This window comes from Chenopodium album, chromosome 10 (genome assembly GCF_948465745.1).
Source record: "Chenopodium album chromosome 10, dcCheAlbu1.1, whole genome shotgun sequence".
NCBI lineage: Eukaryota > Viridiplantae > Streptophyta > Magnoliopsida > Caryophyllales > Amaranthaceae > Chenopodium > Chenopodium album.
In genome coordinates this window covers 7,566,248-7,584,140 of record NC_137843.1, presented here as the reverse complement: position 1 = coordinate 7,584,140, position 17,893 = coordinate 7,566,248, and the positions used below count along the sequence as shown (strand labels likewise).

Genomic DNA, 17,893 nt, shown 5'->3' with positions numbered 1-17,893 from the left:
CCGACGGTGACTTCGCCATCAAATTTAAAGAAAACCCTAAGAAAAAATACACAAATTAAGGGAATGGTAGGTATTCTCAAGGGTACCTGGGCTTTAACAATGGAGCATATATTAGAGGTTGAAGAAAGCTTCAATTCGGTGGGGTTTGAAAAAAATTGAAGAAGGTAAAGACCATTTAACTATTAAATTGCTCATATCATGATTCTTTCAGTGGTTCATTGTGATAAGCGGCGATTGTAGTGCTGGTGAAGAAGCGGACATTGAACTCCATTGTTGAAGCAGACCTCCATGGTTAAAGGCTTGAAGCTCTAATAATGTTGCTGAATTTACTGTCTTGTCCATAAATAACTAATGAAAATGACTATTATACCCCTATATTAACAACTTTTGTTTATATAGGATATTAACTTGTATTTTCTAATAGCTAGATGAAACCCGTGCGATGCACGGTTTGTTATAATTTTTTTTTAGAATACATATATATATATATATATGCTAAATTTGTTATATATTTAGATAAAATTACTGATTTCAAAAGATAATATTTTATACCTAATTAATTTAAACTAGAAAATCTCATTCGCCAATTTTGCTTACGTATCATTTAAATTATTTAATTCAAAAAGAAATTAATAATCTCGTATTTAATTGGCTACCACTAAAATTTATTATTATTATTATTATATATATATATATATATATATATATATATATATATTAGATTTTGAGTTGATTTGGAATTTTGAGAATTTGGGGGTTTATTTTTTTCATTTGTTCTGCAATCTGCACTATACAACTTTTTTCTTGATTGATTCCAAATTAATACAGTATTCGCTTTGATTTGAAGGAGAGAAAGCTTGGATTGCTGGAAGGCCCCCAACCTGCATCGCAAAAACGGAGGAATCACAGGCTCCTAATGGGTTGGATGTGGATGTGAGTTCTTCAAACAGCACTAAATTTCGAGTTAGTATTAAAACACGAAACACCATTTTGGTCTCGCTGGTTGTTCTCGCGTTGGCTGCTATAGTTGTGGTGTACCTGTGGTCCCCAAGAAGATTCTGTAAAGAGTCCCCAACAGCTGATGTTGAATTGGGAGAATAGATCGCCACATAAAATCGTAGTTCCTCGGCTTATTGAGATATGATCATATTTCCTCGCTTAGTTTTGTTTCAATAATCCTAATTTTTAATTATGAGTGATTGTATTGGAAGTTTGTATTTTGTATTCTCTTCAAGAAGCCGGGGGTTTAATTCTCAAGAAAAATTGAGTAATATTAATGTAATATGATGGTTGTGTTGTCTTTTGGAAAATTAATTACTGAGTTTAACAAAAAATTTACCAATTATCAAACAACAGCCTCAAATTTCTACTCTCAATAAGTTGACTTACTGATTGGTAAGTTATGCTTAAAATCATTGACATTTCCCACTCCATTAACAGTTTTAACACTTCCATCAAGTAAACCTAACTTCTTTGAGTTCTAACATTGCTCATAATTTCTTTGCTCTCTGTAAAGTGATCACTAGCACCTGAATCTATAAGCCATGCACTCAAAGCACACAACTTTGCATCACTCATCTCTTTTGTGACTGTAACATGACCTGCACAATTGCTCTGCTAGTCACTGTTCCATCGAAATGAGAAAGCAATATGGTGGCTCATAAACTAGCAAAATATGCAATTGATATGGCTGTGGCCAATGGGTCTCAAGATGCATTTTGTCATTCCTGATTGTGCTGAGGAGGATGCGGCAGCAGCAACTAACCTCTGCTCTCTTGAATTTTTTGTCCCTGCTAATGCAAGCAGTGTATCATTCCACCTAGTTGGTTCCCCCTGTGCTTATACCATAAATGGCAAAAAAAACAGTAGTTTAGTATTGACTATCGAGCCTTACAGAAATACTGGTTCATTACATACAAGCTATACAAGCTGAATTTACCGAACAAAAGATGATGATAATACTAGTTCATTACATACAACTATACAAGCTGAAGTTTCTGAATAAAATATGATAATACTGGTTTAGTCTGGTTCTTACAACAACTATATATCAGCTGAACTTACTGATCGAAAGATGATAATACTAGTCGATTTGGCAACATTAGTTATATACAATCAGTAATTCCAGAAGATTTGGTGTAAATCAGTATAAATGTTATAAGAAGATCATAGTTGTTCATTTGGTAAGTTAAGTTTTATACACAAACAGTATACATACAACTATGCAAGCTATAGTTACCAAACAAACGATGATAATACTAGTTAATTTTTGGCAACAGAGATTACATGTGCAATCAGTAACTCCAGAAGATTTGGTTACTCCGATGTTGTTTCTTCAGATGTACTCCAATAAGCTTCCTGTAAGTCCATCTTTTATCCCTATTGAACTCCATAAAGGCTTCTGAGTTCATATGAAATTCACCCTTTCCCATCGCCTCGAACACAAAGGATTCAGTTGCAACAGATGGAAAGTCATCCAAGTTGATCATCTTCTTCAAAGCGAAATCCAAGTTCCTTCCCATCCGTTTATCCATATAAGCATCAACCAAACAACCATAAGTCACAAGATCAGGAACAACATTTTCATGCCTCATATGATCAAGGCTTAAATGAAGATCCCAAAACAAATTCATCTTCGAAAAGGCCAATGCCCTGATGTTAAACGTTGTAAGATCAGGCCGAAATCCTGCTTCTAACATTGCCAAAAATTCCCTTTGCAAACTCTTCATCTTAAATCTAGCAGCATAAGAAAGCAACAAAAGGTTCCACAAAAGATTTCCTACATTCTTCCTGCCTAAACCCACATCCCTTAAGAACTCCCCTAGTGCATAATACTTATTCCCCTTAATATACGCCATTGAAACACCGCGAATTCCTTCTTCTTCTAGGAGAATTCTAGACTTCTTACACCTACCATATGCAAATTCCATTTCTGCCAACGAACCAAACATACTGTAATAAACTACATAAGCATTTCCAGTTACAGAATCGACTCGAAAACCCATTGAAACCATATCATTCAATGTCTGTTCCATACAATCAAGCCGCCCCCCGGCCCCAAAACATTTGATTGCAAGAGCATAAACCTGTGGCAACCAGCTAAAGCTTCTATTCCTAATTTGAGTCAAAATCTCAGAAATAAGATCAAAATGGCCAGTTTTTGCATAAGCAGTAATAATAGATGAAACTAAATGAAAACTAGGAGTAAAAGAACTGTTTAGGGTTTCATCCCATAATATCTGAGCTTCTTCAACATAACCATTTTCAGCACAAAATAACAAAATAGAATCAAAATCAGTAGAATTTGAATAATACCCAGAATTAGTTGTAGTTATCTGGGAACAAGAAGATGAAGAATGATTGATGCTCAAGATTTTAGTTTGATTGTGTTGATTAATCATCTTTGTTAATGGTGAAGTGGGTATTAGTTTGTTATATGAATGAGTTTGTTTGGTAGAATTTTGAAGCAATTTCCATGGTAAGATAGAATCAGGGGATAAATGGCAAACTCCCATTTTTCTGATTGATATAAAAAAAAAAATGTATACAAGAAATGAGTAATTTATAAACCACTAACTATGGTGGTATGCAAGAAAGAAGGTGGTGAAGAGGGAATAGTGGTGAGTGATATGTGGTTCATGTTAAAGGAAAAGAGGGATAATTGTCAAATTTATTCGAAAATTTTCAATTTTATTTATTTTCGTTAATAGCATTATATTTTTGTAGTGATTTCCCCCATTAGATGATGGGAATATGGGATTAGTAAAGTATTTTGGGTTTAGTATGGATGGGAGTATTGTTTGTTCATTGGCAAAGAATGGCAAAGGTTATCAATTGTTCAATTTCAATTAGATATTCAGATGAATTAAACAAAAATCGTCCTTATAGCAACAAGCCAACAACAAATTGATGAACTGTATTTTTGATCTTCCGTTTTTACCAAGTATAGCTTGGTCACAACCTTGAGCTTGCGGAATCAAATCCCACTAGAGGCATTTTGGGGTGGGTATTCCCTTACCTTTCACCTCACCCAAAATACCTAGTCCTCTAACTTGAACCGGGAGAACCTGTGAGAGGTTTCGGCATAGTAGGGCAACAAAGAAATGGTTATAAATTTGTAAATTCAATTTTTATTTTTTTTTCCCGAAAAACTTGTAAATTCAATTTCTTTCGTAGATGTATGCATGTTTTTATGAGTTGGATTTACTTTAAAAAAAAAAAAAAAAAAAAAAAAAAGCATGATTGGCATACTTCAAATAATGGCCTAATTTTTATTTTAACATATGAAGTGAGCAATAAATCAACAAAATGAACGAGATTTGAAGAGAGTTCTTCAGTAATGGGCTAATGGCAACTCTTGGTCCAGATACCTAGGTCTATTCCTTCTCTCCGACTATTCGATATGTCCGCCCAGTCATAAAAGCTTTTCCTTGAGACTGAGAGTAAGCCCCAGCGGGAGAATCATCCTTCCTCTTTTGGTAAAAATCTTTTGGTTGTCCAGGCTTCATGGTATTTGGTATGTTGCAAGGCTTTTCTGGTCCTTCTCATTGACTTCGGGTTTCTTCTACTGGTAAGTGGCAATACCCCGTATGTGGGTTGGTTTGGGTGTATCAGATCTACCACACAATACACAAGGTTTTTCTTAGTGTTTGTGTGTTTAGCTAGGTGTGTTTGGTTGGTTTTAGTTTCTTTGTTTAGTTATCTTAGGTTGTAATTTGTAATTTATTTATGAAGTTCTCTTTGTCAAAAAAACAAAAAAAAAAAAAAAAAAAAGAGAGAGATTTGAAGAGAGTTCCAGCTTTACCATATTTGTACGGACTTAAACGAGCACTACAAGGTAGATATAATTAAGCTCAAAATGAGTGTATAAATTCCATTGTTCATAAATCAAAATAAAACATAAGGGGACAACTACAGACGGATGAATAATTTAAACATGCAATTCTGCAAGTACTCGCCTTCCCCATCACCTATTTCAACTATAGAACTACATATGTACATTATATATACAATTGGCAGAAGCCTATATCAAACATGATCAAGATTTTAGCAAAACTGTACATTGTGCAAAGATTAAAACCATGGATGCCAAGTTGGGTCCATCATGCACAAATTTCGAGGGCTCAATGCAGCTTCAACGAGCTCTGCCACACCCCTTTGAACAGACTGCGGGGGGTCCATGGCATTCTCGTCCTGCAATCCAACACAAAAGAACACTTTAGTAACTTAACCAAAGGAATGAGGGATTTCCCAACAAGCATAAGGAATTAAGGAGATCCACATCATGGAGACTCCAGGTCAAAAGATTCAGCCATGACCACCAGTACAGTAAGGGAAGTTGTAGGGAGAACAAGCTTACATCCAAGAATATACTAGTACAAAAGAAAAGGGAATACATTCTATCTTCATATCTTAATATCCTCAATCTGAAAGCTTTTGCATATGCAATGAGCTCTTTCGCCTCCTTTTTTTCTTTCTACATGGGAAAACACTAGCATACCTTATGGGATGGATGGAGCATATATATGCAAAACATATGTCTGAAAGTATGGCATGTTACACACCTACTCTCCTAGGAATGTTACCTAGCTTCAAACTCATCTTTATAATCACTACCGATCCATCATATCAACAAAGATTAAATGCTCATGCAAATAATCTATCATTCAACTATATGTCTATATCAGTCCAGTATCTTCTTGTATATGTTGAAAAAACTTCTAAAAAAGGGATGAAAACCTGTCCCATTACCTCATCAGTCAAACTCTGGGGAGCTATTACATTGATACGACCAATAACATGCTCGACATTTGTTGTCACCTTGTGCTTGAAATCTGCTGGACTTAGACCACCACCAGGAACGGGAGCCAAAGGCATTCCAAGTGGTCTTCTCCAAGACCATGACAGCAGCTCATCACGGAAAAACATAGCCAAGTGATGCCACATATGCTGGTTTTGCTGCATATTACACATAATTTTGAGTAAAGGCATCAAATCTACCATAGCATAATAATAGCACACAATATCTCCCATGTAATCCTGCTAATTTCTAAACTTCAAAGATGGAGCTATTTTGAACATTAGCTATACTATTGAATTCTTTATTATTCCATAATTGTTGCGGCATTTATCTATTCAATTAATGGACAGACCCCCATAACTAAATATAAGTAAACATGTCATCAATATGTTAAGAAATAGCTGGACCCTTAGCCTTTAATAACAATTGAAGTGTGCGTCAAAAAAAAAAAAAAAAAAAAAAAAAACAATTAAAGTGTAAGATATAATGCCTTTAATGAACGCATAAAAAGCCACTATCTTCCCTCTAGAGATAAGGTCCTAGGTAGGTTTTCCACCCATCTGGGTTGAATTTCCATTGCACATTTGGGAAGGATGTCTTACCTCTTGCTGAATGTTTTGGCACACTCATCCTGCTGAACCCCCCCACCCCCAACCCCCGCACGCCCAACCACAAACCCAGAATCATTTTTTTAAACACCCAAAACTTAAAAAAGATTTATACGCCTTTGTATCAAAGTACATCACTTAAGTTCTTTCAAAAAAAAAAAAAAAGGTACATCACTTCATTATTACAATAAACACAAACAAGACAGTGAAACAAATGTAATGCATATTCATAGTTCCCTGGTGATAATATAAACAGATGAGTAGGTTTCTTACCTTTGGCGTTGTAACAGCTTGAGATGCAGCACACATAGCAGAGATGATGAGTCCCTCCACACCAAAATGAGAAAAGAAAGCCTGCATATTTCTAGTGAGACGGAATGGCACAGGCTCATTAAATTCAACCATCCCATTAGCATCATATGCTGGGTGGAAATCTGTCTGAAAAATCTTGCCCGTGTTCTTAGCAAATAGAATTTTATTAGGGGAACGCCCCCCAATTTGCAGCATGTATGAAATGAAACACGAGAGAGCCAACTGGGTCGCGAATTGTTTTTTAAAAGCCCACATATGGTTTCCATTTAGCAAAGTCTTGTATATAAATTGTGACAATATGTTATCAGGCACACGACTCCTTGTAACTTCATTATAAGCATGGAGGCGGAGATCAACAATAGCTTCTGGTGATATTTGACCAGCCATAGCCGGGTTAAGCTGCTCCTTAAAAATGGTAATGGGAAGATCAGCTTCACGGTCATTCCTTGCACAATGGTTCTCATAAACCTCAAGTAATGTACTGTACATCAAATCATCTTCTACCATGCGAACCTGATCCAAAGCAATCAATACTAAAGTAAGGGTGGATGATGGAAGCAACAAATTTCAGGAACAAATCCCTAACAAGCCAATGCTATAAATTAAGGGGCCAGCCATTTGCAGCTTTCAAGAGAATGTATCTTAAGGATTTAATCAAAAGCAACTTATTAGTACCTCTACTCCTATAAGATAAGAAAAAATAAACTGGTGAGGATAAATCACCTGGGACCAAACAGGTATTATGATTGGGGTATGGATGCAGATATGCCGCCTTCTAGACTCCTTGTGCTTATCGAACATGCGATTCATCACACGGAACAGTTGAAGCATGCGTTCATCACTCCTAGCATTTGGAGTAAGGGATGTTTGGACAATAAAATGACGCTGTGAACCATCTGATCCAATTAGCGTCAAGCGACGAAAACTACTACCATGCCTTCGTACTATTGGAATATCGGGGCCAACCCGATCTAACTTTACTGTATGATCAGGTGCAATTTCCTACGATTATGGAAAGGAATCAGTTGACAAATTAAGAAAAAAAAAACAGCAACGCACAAATTAAGGAAGAAAAAAAGCAGTGGAGGAAACTATGACAAAAAAAATTACTGGCACAGTGAAATCGATATAGAAAAAAGTTGATTCTTGGCTTGGTCATGCCGTGTAATTCTTATGAGTATTGTTCATACCTGATCAGTAAAATACTGCCCAGGAACCTCAACATCAACAACATGGAAATCACGTAAAACCCTGCTTTCCTCTTCAAGCTTCAGCACAGCAGGAAATCTGTCTTCAACGTTGCTTTGCAAAACATTTTTCCAATGCTTCAATCTCTCAGTGAGTTCAGAAAGTGTTCCTGGGAAGGTAGTAGCGTTATCTGGATCAAGATCACGTTCAAAATCTTGCTTGTACTCTCGCACAAATTCCACATGCTTGTTCACAGCATCAGCTGAGAAGCAAGCCCTACAGACACCAGAAAGCTCCTTCCTAAGAGACTGAGGAACCTCTGCAGTAGTTGCAGTAGGATATTTATAACACCGATGAAGCAGAGCATTAACTACTGCTAGAAGTCTCTCCTCTGGCAAAGTGACAAACCTTGATCCAATCTCCGTGAGCAAAATCTGCCAAATGTATCGTATACGAAACAAAAACAAAATTAGAAACCTTGAAAAACTTATACGTCAAACGCCAGGTACACATTAAAAAGGAGCTTGGAAGCAAGAAAAACACATCATTATATTAAACCATGATGCAGGCAGGGACAGTGTAAGGATTGGGGTAGAGCCGATTGTCACAAAATATGCATCTAGGACCAACAGCTGTGTTCATAGACCAACACAAGATCAGCAAATTTTGTCCTCACTCATATGCACCCTATGAACATCATCACTCATGAAATGAAAATATCTCATCCCTCTCTCTACTAATTTCACACTCATCCACACCATTTATATACACGACTTTTTTGTTCCAAACTTCATCACAGCACATGAATTAAGTCATGGAATATACAATGGGATGGTGTACAGCATTACATGAGATAATTTTATATCATAGGTAGAGCCCGAAAACATGAATTATGGGCAAAATACCACACAATGACATAAAGTTCATCTATGAGTGTTGATGAATAAAAATAAAGGAGATGAGTAATACATATAACTCAAAGTAATAATAGAGAATATTACAGTACGAGTACTGAAAACAATGAAAAGTAATCAGAAAACAGTTGCAAGCTAACAACCTTAATAGAGAGGTAATTTGAGTGCAGCACATGTTATGTCAGATTAGTGATTAGTGTACAGAAACATAATAAAAGCATAAAATTATGCACCTCAAGTTCGCTGGCAAGATTAGTATGCTTGCTCCTAAGAGCCTCCATTATATCCTTTGCAGCATCAAAAGCACTGGCAGCAGAAGCCATCAAACTCATAGCACCACTACGTCTTAGTGCATTCTGACCACCATCATTGATGTTTGACGAATTGTGTGGCAGATGTGATTCACTACCGGATACAGTGCCTCCTTCCCCAGCAGCAGATCTCTCTGACTCCTGACCGCTTATAATTCCACCATCATGAGAGTTGATACCACTACCAGATTGAGACACCTGATGAACCTGATTCTCTGATGATATAACACCGTGGTTTTGCATTCTTGTAGCCCCATCACTCAAACCAAGTGAATTAGGACCACCAGCAGAAGGGTTCTGCTGCATTCTGTTCTGAGCCATAGCCAATCTCCCCATTTCGGATTTATTAGCAGCATCACGGCGCTCAAGTAAATATGTGCGCAGCCAATAGTACAAAGCCTGAAATTTATAGAAAAATAGTTACACAACCATGGAGAACTTCTTGACCTTTCCATCTTTATTATTTATGTTTCTTTTATATCTAAAAGGGGCGCAGAAACTTGCCTGTGGATATACTGTGGCAATTTTCAGGAGGACAAGCTTGCAGTGGGGGGCTTCTGTTCGCTGCAATGAAAGCAGCAATTGAGGAATCCAGGAAAGCCATACCCAATGAGGTATTTGATCCAGATATTTGTCAAATGCTCTTCCAGCAGGTTCATTAGGAGTATCAAAACTGAGAAGGTAAAGAACACGAGCTAGATAGCTTCTTGAGTTGGGAATACCAAATTTGATACCTTGAAGAAAACAACTAACAGCATACTCCAGCCAAATTTCATCATGTGTTTCTTTATATGCCTAAATAAAGAGCAGAAAATTGTACACAATAAGCAACAATGTATAAAATATAGATATTAGAAGCCAAAAATAAATATCATACCATGTCACAATAATTTCCCCAACTAATCCATCCTTTTGGCAGGTTTTTGAAAAGACTGATGGCATTCGAATACTCTCGATTAGCAGTTTCACAGTCATTTAGCTTTAATAAGAAGTCTCCCTTCAGACGAAAAATTTCTGCTTTGTGCTTGACTGGAAAATATTCAAGATTGGTGCTATTGATCAGATTCAACCCACTGGTTACTTCTCCCTTCATTTCAAGATAAGCTTTTGCTTGTTCTCTGATTTTAACAAAGGCCTCCTGTAGGCATACATAAAAAAAGGCAAGTCGGTAAGATGACAGCATCTCTCCTATCTAATATTGCGATGTACAGATCCATATCAAGGATAAACTTAAATACACAGGAATTATAAGAGTCACAATGCCTTCAAGATTATCTACATTGATTATATGTGGAGGAGTCATGGGGGCTCTCTCCTCCCATGATCCCCAAAAACCCAAATGAAAGACTACTTAAGAAGGTCATTAAATGAGTTTGGATATATTTAGGCCAAGTATCATCCCTGGGCAATGCTTCCTGACTCAAAATCATGAGTCATGAGTTTAAATATATATATGGCAAATATCATCCCTGGGCAATGCTTCAATGAGTCGAGTCGAGAGTTTTTTTACTAAATTTAAATATAGTGTCCAACATATTTTGTACAGTAAAGATCCTTCATTAGGTTTACCAGTAATCTGCAACACACTCACCTACGCCACCACACATCCTAACTTACAGCAGGAGAAAAGGACAGAAAGGACAGATTGGGCAACAGCAGGGCACAATGCAAGGAGCACAGCAGTAACGGCTTGAAGGATTTGGCAGATTATTCTAGTAATTATTATTAGCTATAAGACAAATTGTAGTAGTTGTTAACAATCAAGGCAATAGGCTAATCCCTTGTACCTCAAGTAGTATAAATAGAATAGCTCAGAGAGAGAGGAGATTCATTCAGAAATTTGTAAGAAAAACCCTTGGAGAGTAATGGCCTAAAGCCATGTTATCGTTTGCAAGCTTTTAGCTTTAATACAACACAAATCCTTCCCCAACCTCTATTTAAACACGCTTACCGTTGCAATTGGTATCAGAGCAGCATGCCTCCGACGCCGCTTTCAGTGACTCCAGAGAGGGTCGCCGCGCTGGAGGAGCGAGTTGAGGAGATTCTCGAGAAGATCGGTGATGGGGAAAACTCCATACAGAAGACGCTAAAGCAGGACCAAGATAAGTTCTTTGAGGAAATGAGAGTGATGATGTTGGGATTGCAAAATCAAACGAACGTCGAGGGAGAAGTGAATCAGCCAGGTGAGGGCGGCATTCGAATCGGCAACTGGGACCCTGGTTCCAGGGGTGGATTCCGACACTTCAACAACGAGCAGCAAGGAGGAAACGGCAGCCGGAGGTTTCGGAAGTTGGATATGCCGTTATTCGAGGGGTCTGATCCAGATGGGTGGATTTTAAGGAGCGAACAATACTTCCAGTTTTACAAGCTCTCGGAGACGGAGAAGTTGCAGGCCGCCGTTGTAGCCATGGAGGGTGACGCTTTGAGTTGGTACCAGTGGGAAAGCCGCCGCCGTCCATTGGTGGGCTGGGAGGAATTGAAAAATCGAATCTTGAGTCAATTTCGGCCGGTTAATTCGGGGAGTTTGCACGAACAATGGCTCGCCGTGGTGCAAACCACGACGGTGGTGGAGTATCGAAGAGTTTTCATCGAAAAAGCATCGCCTTTAGTTGATGTTCCAAAAAGTATAATGAAAGGGCAGTTTATTAACGGGTTGAAGGAGGAGATTAGGGCGGAGATCCGAATGCTAAACCCACTCACCTTAGAAGATGCCATGGATCTCGCAATACGGGTCGAAGAGAGGAATCGGGTCAGTAGCCTCAAGAAAACGGGTGGGGCATTCACCAAACCCGGACCCTACTCGTATTTCAATCGGAGCCCCGCTTCTACAATACTAGGAAGCGGTCCAGCCCAATCTTCATATTCCAGATCTGTTAACTCCAGCCCAATCCGGAATAACCCACCCATCAGCCCAAACACAAACCCAAACTACCAACCAACCCCAACCCAAACTTCACAAACTTCTGTTGCTTCAGTTAACCAACCCTCCCAAACTTACCCATCTAGAAACAACCCAAGCACCACGAGATTCAATGGCATGGTGAGGAAGCTAACTGAGAAAGAAATACAAGAGAAGAGAGAGAAGGGGCTCTGTTTTAGGTGTGACGGAAGATGGACAGGGCCCACACATGTTTGCTCCGCCAAGGGGCTAAGTGTTTTGTTGGTGGAAGAGGAGGATGAGTGTGACGAGGAGGGGGAGTTCCAAGCGCTAGAAACTCCGGTAGAGGAAGAGGAGGTGATGCCCGTTAATGTATCCATGTGCTCCATTGTCGGGTTGACTAACCCAAGAACCATGAAACTAATCGGGAAAATCCGCGGAAAGGAGGTAGTGGTGATGATTGATCCGGGAGCTACGCATAACTTTATATCAACTACCTTAGTGGAGGCGTTGGCCTTATCGGTGGAGGGAAATCACTCGTTTGGGGTCACATTAGGAAATGGGGAGGCGGTGAAGGGTCGTGGACTATGTAAGGGAGTTCGGTTGAGGGTGAACGAGGAGTTAGAAATAGTAGAAGAATTTTTACCTCTTTAATTGGGCAACACCGATATCATATTGGGGGTGCAATGGCTAGAGAAATTAGGTGAGGTGATTACAAATTGGAAGCTTCAAGTGATGAGATTCAAGGAGGAAGGGAAAACGGTGACTATCAAAGGGGATCCGACGCTAGCTCGCACAGGGGTGACCCTTAAGGCCATGATGAAAACGATCCGAAAGCATGGGGGTGGACTCTTGGTGGAGTTGAACCAAATTGAGGGAAGTGAGGTGAATATGAGCAAGGGAAGTGAGGAGAATATGAGCAGTAAGGTCCCTGATTTCATTCGTGGGGTCCTAAGAGAGTTTAGTGGGGTCTTTGAGGAGCCCCAAGGGCTGCCACCATTTAGAGGGCACGAACATTCTATCTTACTCAAGGATGGGAGCAATCCGGTGAGTGTGCGCCCCTACCGGTATCCTCAATTCCAAAAAGATGAGATAGAGAGACTCATAAAGGAGATGCTAGAGGCCGGGATCATCCGACCATCCTCAAGCCCATTTTCTAGCCCCGTTCTTTTAGTAAAGAAAAAGGATGGATCGTGGCGATTTTGTGTTGATTATCGAGCCTTAAACAAAGAGACGGTGCCCGATAAATACCCCATTCCCGTGATTGATGAGCTACTAGACGAGCTTCATGGTGCTAAAATTTTTAGCAAGCTCGATTTGAAAGCCGGATATCACCAAATTTTGGTGAGGCCGGAGGACACCCATAAAACGGCTTTTCGTACCCATGAGGGTCACTACGAGTTTTTGGTTATGCCATTCGGCTTAACCAACGCTCCGGCCACCTTTCAAGCCTTGATGAATGATGTTTTCCGGCCCTTCTTGAGGAAATTCGTACTTGTATTTTTCGATGACATTCTCATCTATAGTGCAAGCAAAGAGGAACATATTGAGCATTTACGTGAGGTCCTAGCTACACTCAAGGCCCATGAATTGTTTGCCAATTTGAAAAAGTGTGAGTTTGGGAAGTATGAAGTGGCTTATTTAGGCCATATGATCTCTCATGATGGGGTTGCTATGTACCAAGAGAAGATTCAAGCCATGGTGAATTGGCCCACTCCAAGATGTTTAAGGGATTTAAGGGGATTTCTGGGCCTAACGGGCTATTATAGAAAGTTCATAAGAAATTATGCAAATATGGCCCATCCTCTTACAGACCAATTAAGAAAGGATAACTTTGGGTGGTCCTCTCAAGCAGATCACGCCTTCACTCAACTTAAGTTGGCAATGACGACGGCACCAGTGTTAGTGATGCCCGACTTCCACAAGGTGTTCGTGGTGGAGTCCGATGCCTCGGGATTCGGCCTAGGTGCGGTTTTAATGCAGGAGATGAGGCCTGTCGCTTTTTTCAGCAAGGTATTAGGCCCACTTGGAAGGAGTAAATCGGTGTATGAAAAGGAGTTAATGGCTGTGTGTTTGGCCGTACAAAAATGGCGACACTACCTGCTCGGCCGGAAGTTTGTGGTGCGAAGCGATCAGCAAAGCCTCAGGTTTATAATGCAACAGCGGGAAGTGGGATCGGAATACCAGAAATGGGTTAGAAAACTGATTGGATTTGATTTTGAACTCCAATACAAACCAGGGGTTGCGAACCGCGTGGCTGACGCGCTTTCGAGGAGGGGAGAAGAGGAGAAGGCGGTGAAATTAGGGGCATTGGTGGCCACGCAAGGGGTGGATTGGGCAGTTTTGGAGGAGGAGAGTGCTCGTGACGGGTTTATACAGAAATTAAAAGGGGAATTGGCAGCAAGGGAGCAAGTTAAGGGATATTCGGTGGAAGACAATCGCCTCCTCTATAAGGGCAGAGTAGTACTACCCACACACTCTGCCTTAAAGGAGGTTCTTTTGAAGGCGTACCACGACTCGCCGGAGGGAGGACATGAGGGTGAGACGAAGACCTACATTCGCATGGCGGCTGATTGGGTGTTGGGCTGGGATGCGCAAGGAGGTGGCTGAGTATGTGCGGCGGTGTGGGGTATGTCAAAGGAACAAGCTCTCTCAGCGGTCTCCGGCGGGGTTGCTACAACCATTACCGGTGTCGGAGATGGTGTGGAGTGACATAACAATGGATTTCATTGAGGGTCTCCCAAAATCTAAGGGGATAGACACCATCTTAGTGGTGGTTGACCGCCTATCGAAGTATGCTCACTTCTTGGGGTTGAAACATCCGTTCACGGCGGTAGGTGTGGCGGAGGTATTTATGAGGGAGGTTGTTCGGTTGCACGGAGTGCCGGAGAGTATAGTGACAGATCGAGATAGGATTTTTGTCAGTACCTTTTGGAAGGAATTGTTTCGGCTGCAAGGGACGGGGTTAAAGCGGAGCACCTCGTATCATCCTCAAACGGATGGTCAATCCGAGGTGGTGAACAAGCGGCTTGAGACTTATCTCCGCTGTTTCGCCGGGGATCAACCAAAGGCGTGGGCCAAATGGTTAGGATGGGCCGAATATTCGTATAACACCTCTCCTCACTCATCTACTCATATGACCCCCTTCAAGGTCGTGTATGGGAGAGACCCTCCTAAGCTAATTCGCGTGGGGATGGGGCAAACAACTGTGCAGTCAGTTGAGGAGGCTCTCCAAGAGAGAGATGTGATGTTAGATGAGTTGAAGTTACACTTGACTCGAGCTCAGCAAATTATGAAGGCAAATGCCGATGTTCACAGGAGGGATGTGGAATTCAAGGTGGGTGATATGGTGTTTCTTAAACTCCAGCCATACCGACAGCGTTCTTTGGCAAGGAGGCCATTCGAGAAGTTGGCTGCGCGTTTTTATGGGCCCTTTGAGATCACGCAAAAGGTCGGGAAGGTAGCCTACAAACTCCTTTTGCCTGAGACATGTAAGCTGCACCCCGTATTTCATGTGTCACAATTAGAGCAAGCCTTGGGAAATGATGTGAGTTCGCCAACAATTCCAGAGCAAATTACTCCAGAATTGGAGTTAGTGGTGGAACCTGAAGCTGTGTTGGACAGCAGACCAAAGCTAGGGAGAAGGGATGGTTTGGATGTGTTGATTAAGTGGCAAGGTTTGCCTGAATTTGAGGCCACTTGGGAGGATGCCGAGGCCATGAAAGCTCAGTTCCCTGCTTTCCACCTTGAGGACAAAGTGGCGCTTTTGGGGGGGAGTATTGCAACACACTCACCTACGCCACCACACATCCTAACTTACAGCAGGAGAAAAGGACAGAAAGGACAGATTGGGCAACAGCAGGGCACAATGCAAGGAGCACAGCAGTAACGGCTTGAAGGATTTGGCAGATTATTCTAGTAATTATTATTAGCTATAAGACAAATTGTAGTAGTTGTTAACAATCAAGGCAATAGGCTAATCCCTTGTACCTCAAGTAGTATAAATAGAATAGCTCAGAGAGAGAGGAGATTCATTCAGAAATTTGTAAGAAAAACCCTTGGAGAGTAATGGCCTAAAGCCATGTTATCGTTTGCAAGCTTTTAGCTTTAATACAACACAAATCCTTCCCCAACCTCTATTTAAACACGCTTACCGTTGCATAATCAATAATAGGCAAAAAGATAACGTGGACAGAATATTTGAGCAAAATAAAGTGGCGAAAAGAGAAAGCAAGAAGAGAGGGGGGGGGGGGGGTGACTTCAAAGATTAAGGTCACCATCAATAATAGTCATAAAGCCATCAAAAGCAATTATGACTTCACATACCTGCACCTCCATAGTAGAGTGGCCATACATTTTTTCAAGTATGGTGACACACACATCATAAAGCCCTTGTTTACGAGAAATATGAGCAAGCTTATTGACATTCCATGCTTTGTCACGATAGCCAAGGTGATGAAGTTGAGGATTGGTTGAACCAAAATCTTTAAAAGCATCTATGACAGCATTGTATATTTCATTTCTCCATTGCAACAAATCATACCAAACTGTCATGTTATCCCATTCATTCGGTGTCCTCAATCTCCAAGTCTCAAGAATATCTTTTAGATCTGCATAAATTCCCCCATGTCCACCACCAGAAGAGTTCCCAGCATGTTTGTTTCCATTTGCAATGTCTACAAGAATTCTAGCAGATTCCTGAACCTCAACTAGCTGCTGAAATTGCTGCAGAAGGGTTATCCTAGCATGGACAGACATTTCCGGCAATTGCCACCACTGTTCTAAAGCAAGGTCAACACCTTTCCCAACAATATTTTCCGCATCTCCGACACCGTTAACATTTTTGTCATGGAGTGCAAAGTAGGCCTGAATCACTCTGAGCTTCGGTGTTTCTTCTACTTGAGCATTAGGGATAACATGATCTTTCATATAAGCCCAATCAGGAACTTTCCATAGACTATCGAGTAAGATGTCATAATTTTCAATGGACTTCCCAAAATCTGCCAGGGCCTCCCATTGACTAAGTTGGCCAGCACAATAAAGCCATTGCTCCTCCCATAGGCACATCTCAGCCTTGGGAACAGTGTTATTATAGGTCCCTTGAGTTGCCTTGACCATGGCCTGATAAAACAGGCTTTGAGCACGCTGCCAGTAGCCATGTTGCACAAGTGAGAGCCCAGCTCTAGTTTCAGCTGTAACAGACCGCTTCTTCCACAACCCACACCTCATGTCCTCTTCGTTAAGCAGACGATATAGCTCAGCAAGACATTCAGAACACTTGGTATCATTCATGAACAACATGACATGACTTTCTAGCAGGGCCAATGCAATATGCCAAGCATTGTACGTCTTTCCAATATATTTAATAAGTTCACTAGGCATCCGAGGTTGTGGATGGCTAAGCTGAAGTCCTTCCAAGAGAGCTTGCACAACATTTGGCCTATGTGTTTGTTGTTTCTTGTGACAATCCTTTGATAAGAGAGCAATCATAGGCTTAGCCAGAGCAACCTGTTCGTCTTTGTTTAAGCTCACCCAGACTATAGGAAATACCAACACCCACAAATGATATGCAACATTTGCATCTGTGTGAGCAAGTTCTTTCAGTGGCACAAGAAGATCAGCCACCTGCAAGAGAACATAGATTTGAATTAACTTTGCCCTAATAGCATAAATAACTACCATATTCTGGTTTACGAAGCAGTAGCAAACTCAGTTTCATAGACAGATTTTCTTGTAAATCTTGAGTAAAGGTACACAGAAAAAGACCAGCAGGGTGCATGCACAGATCCACATGGATTTTGCTCTTGTAAATTTACATTGCTACCTTTTCATTATTATCCTAAATGGCTGTATCTCAGCAATTTCCCCCCCACCCCCTATAA

At 40.5% G+C, this 17,893-nt stretch overlaps 1 protein-coding gene and 1 pseudogene across 2 annotated transcripts in view; both read right to left on the bottom strand.

The window, feature by feature from the left end:
- Positions 1 to 1,936: 1,936 nt before the first annotated feature.
- LOC145563361 (pentatricopeptide repeat-containing protein At3g42630 pseudogene) lies at positions 1,937 to 3,697 on the bottom strand (annotated as a pseudogene).
- Positions 3,698 to 4,819: 1,122 nt separating this feature from the next.
- LOC145562121 (uncharacterized) overlaps positions 4,820 to 17,893 on the bottom strand; it is a 35,556-nt gene continuing 22,482 nt past the window's right edge. For both annotated transcript variants that reach the window (XM_081622302.1, XM_081622304.1), the window contains exons 27-35: positions 16,338 to 17,636; positions 10,011 to 10,271; positions 9,638 to 9,928; positions 9,056 to 9,532; positions 7,911 to 8,342; positions 7,444 to 7,722; positions 6,682 to 7,233; positions 5,752 to 5,958; positions 4,820 to 5,193 (exon numbers count right to left, since the gene is read on the bottom strand). In XM_081622302.1, coding sequence (XP_081478428.1) covers positions 5,074 to 5,193; positions 5,752 to 5,958; positions 6,682 to 7,233; positions 7,444 to 7,722; positions 7,911 to 8,342; positions 9,056 to 9,532; positions 9,638 to 9,928; positions 10,011 to 10,271; positions 16,338 to 17,636 — 3,918 coding nt within the window. In that variant the 3' untranslated portion in view covers positions 4,820 to 5,073. The remainder of the gene's footprint in view (positions 5,194 to 5,751; positions 5,959 to 6,681; positions 7,234 to 7,443; positions 7,723 to 7,910; positions 8,343 to 9,055; positions 9,533 to 9,637; positions 9,929 to 10,010; positions 10,272 to 16,337; positions 17,637 to 17,893) is intronic.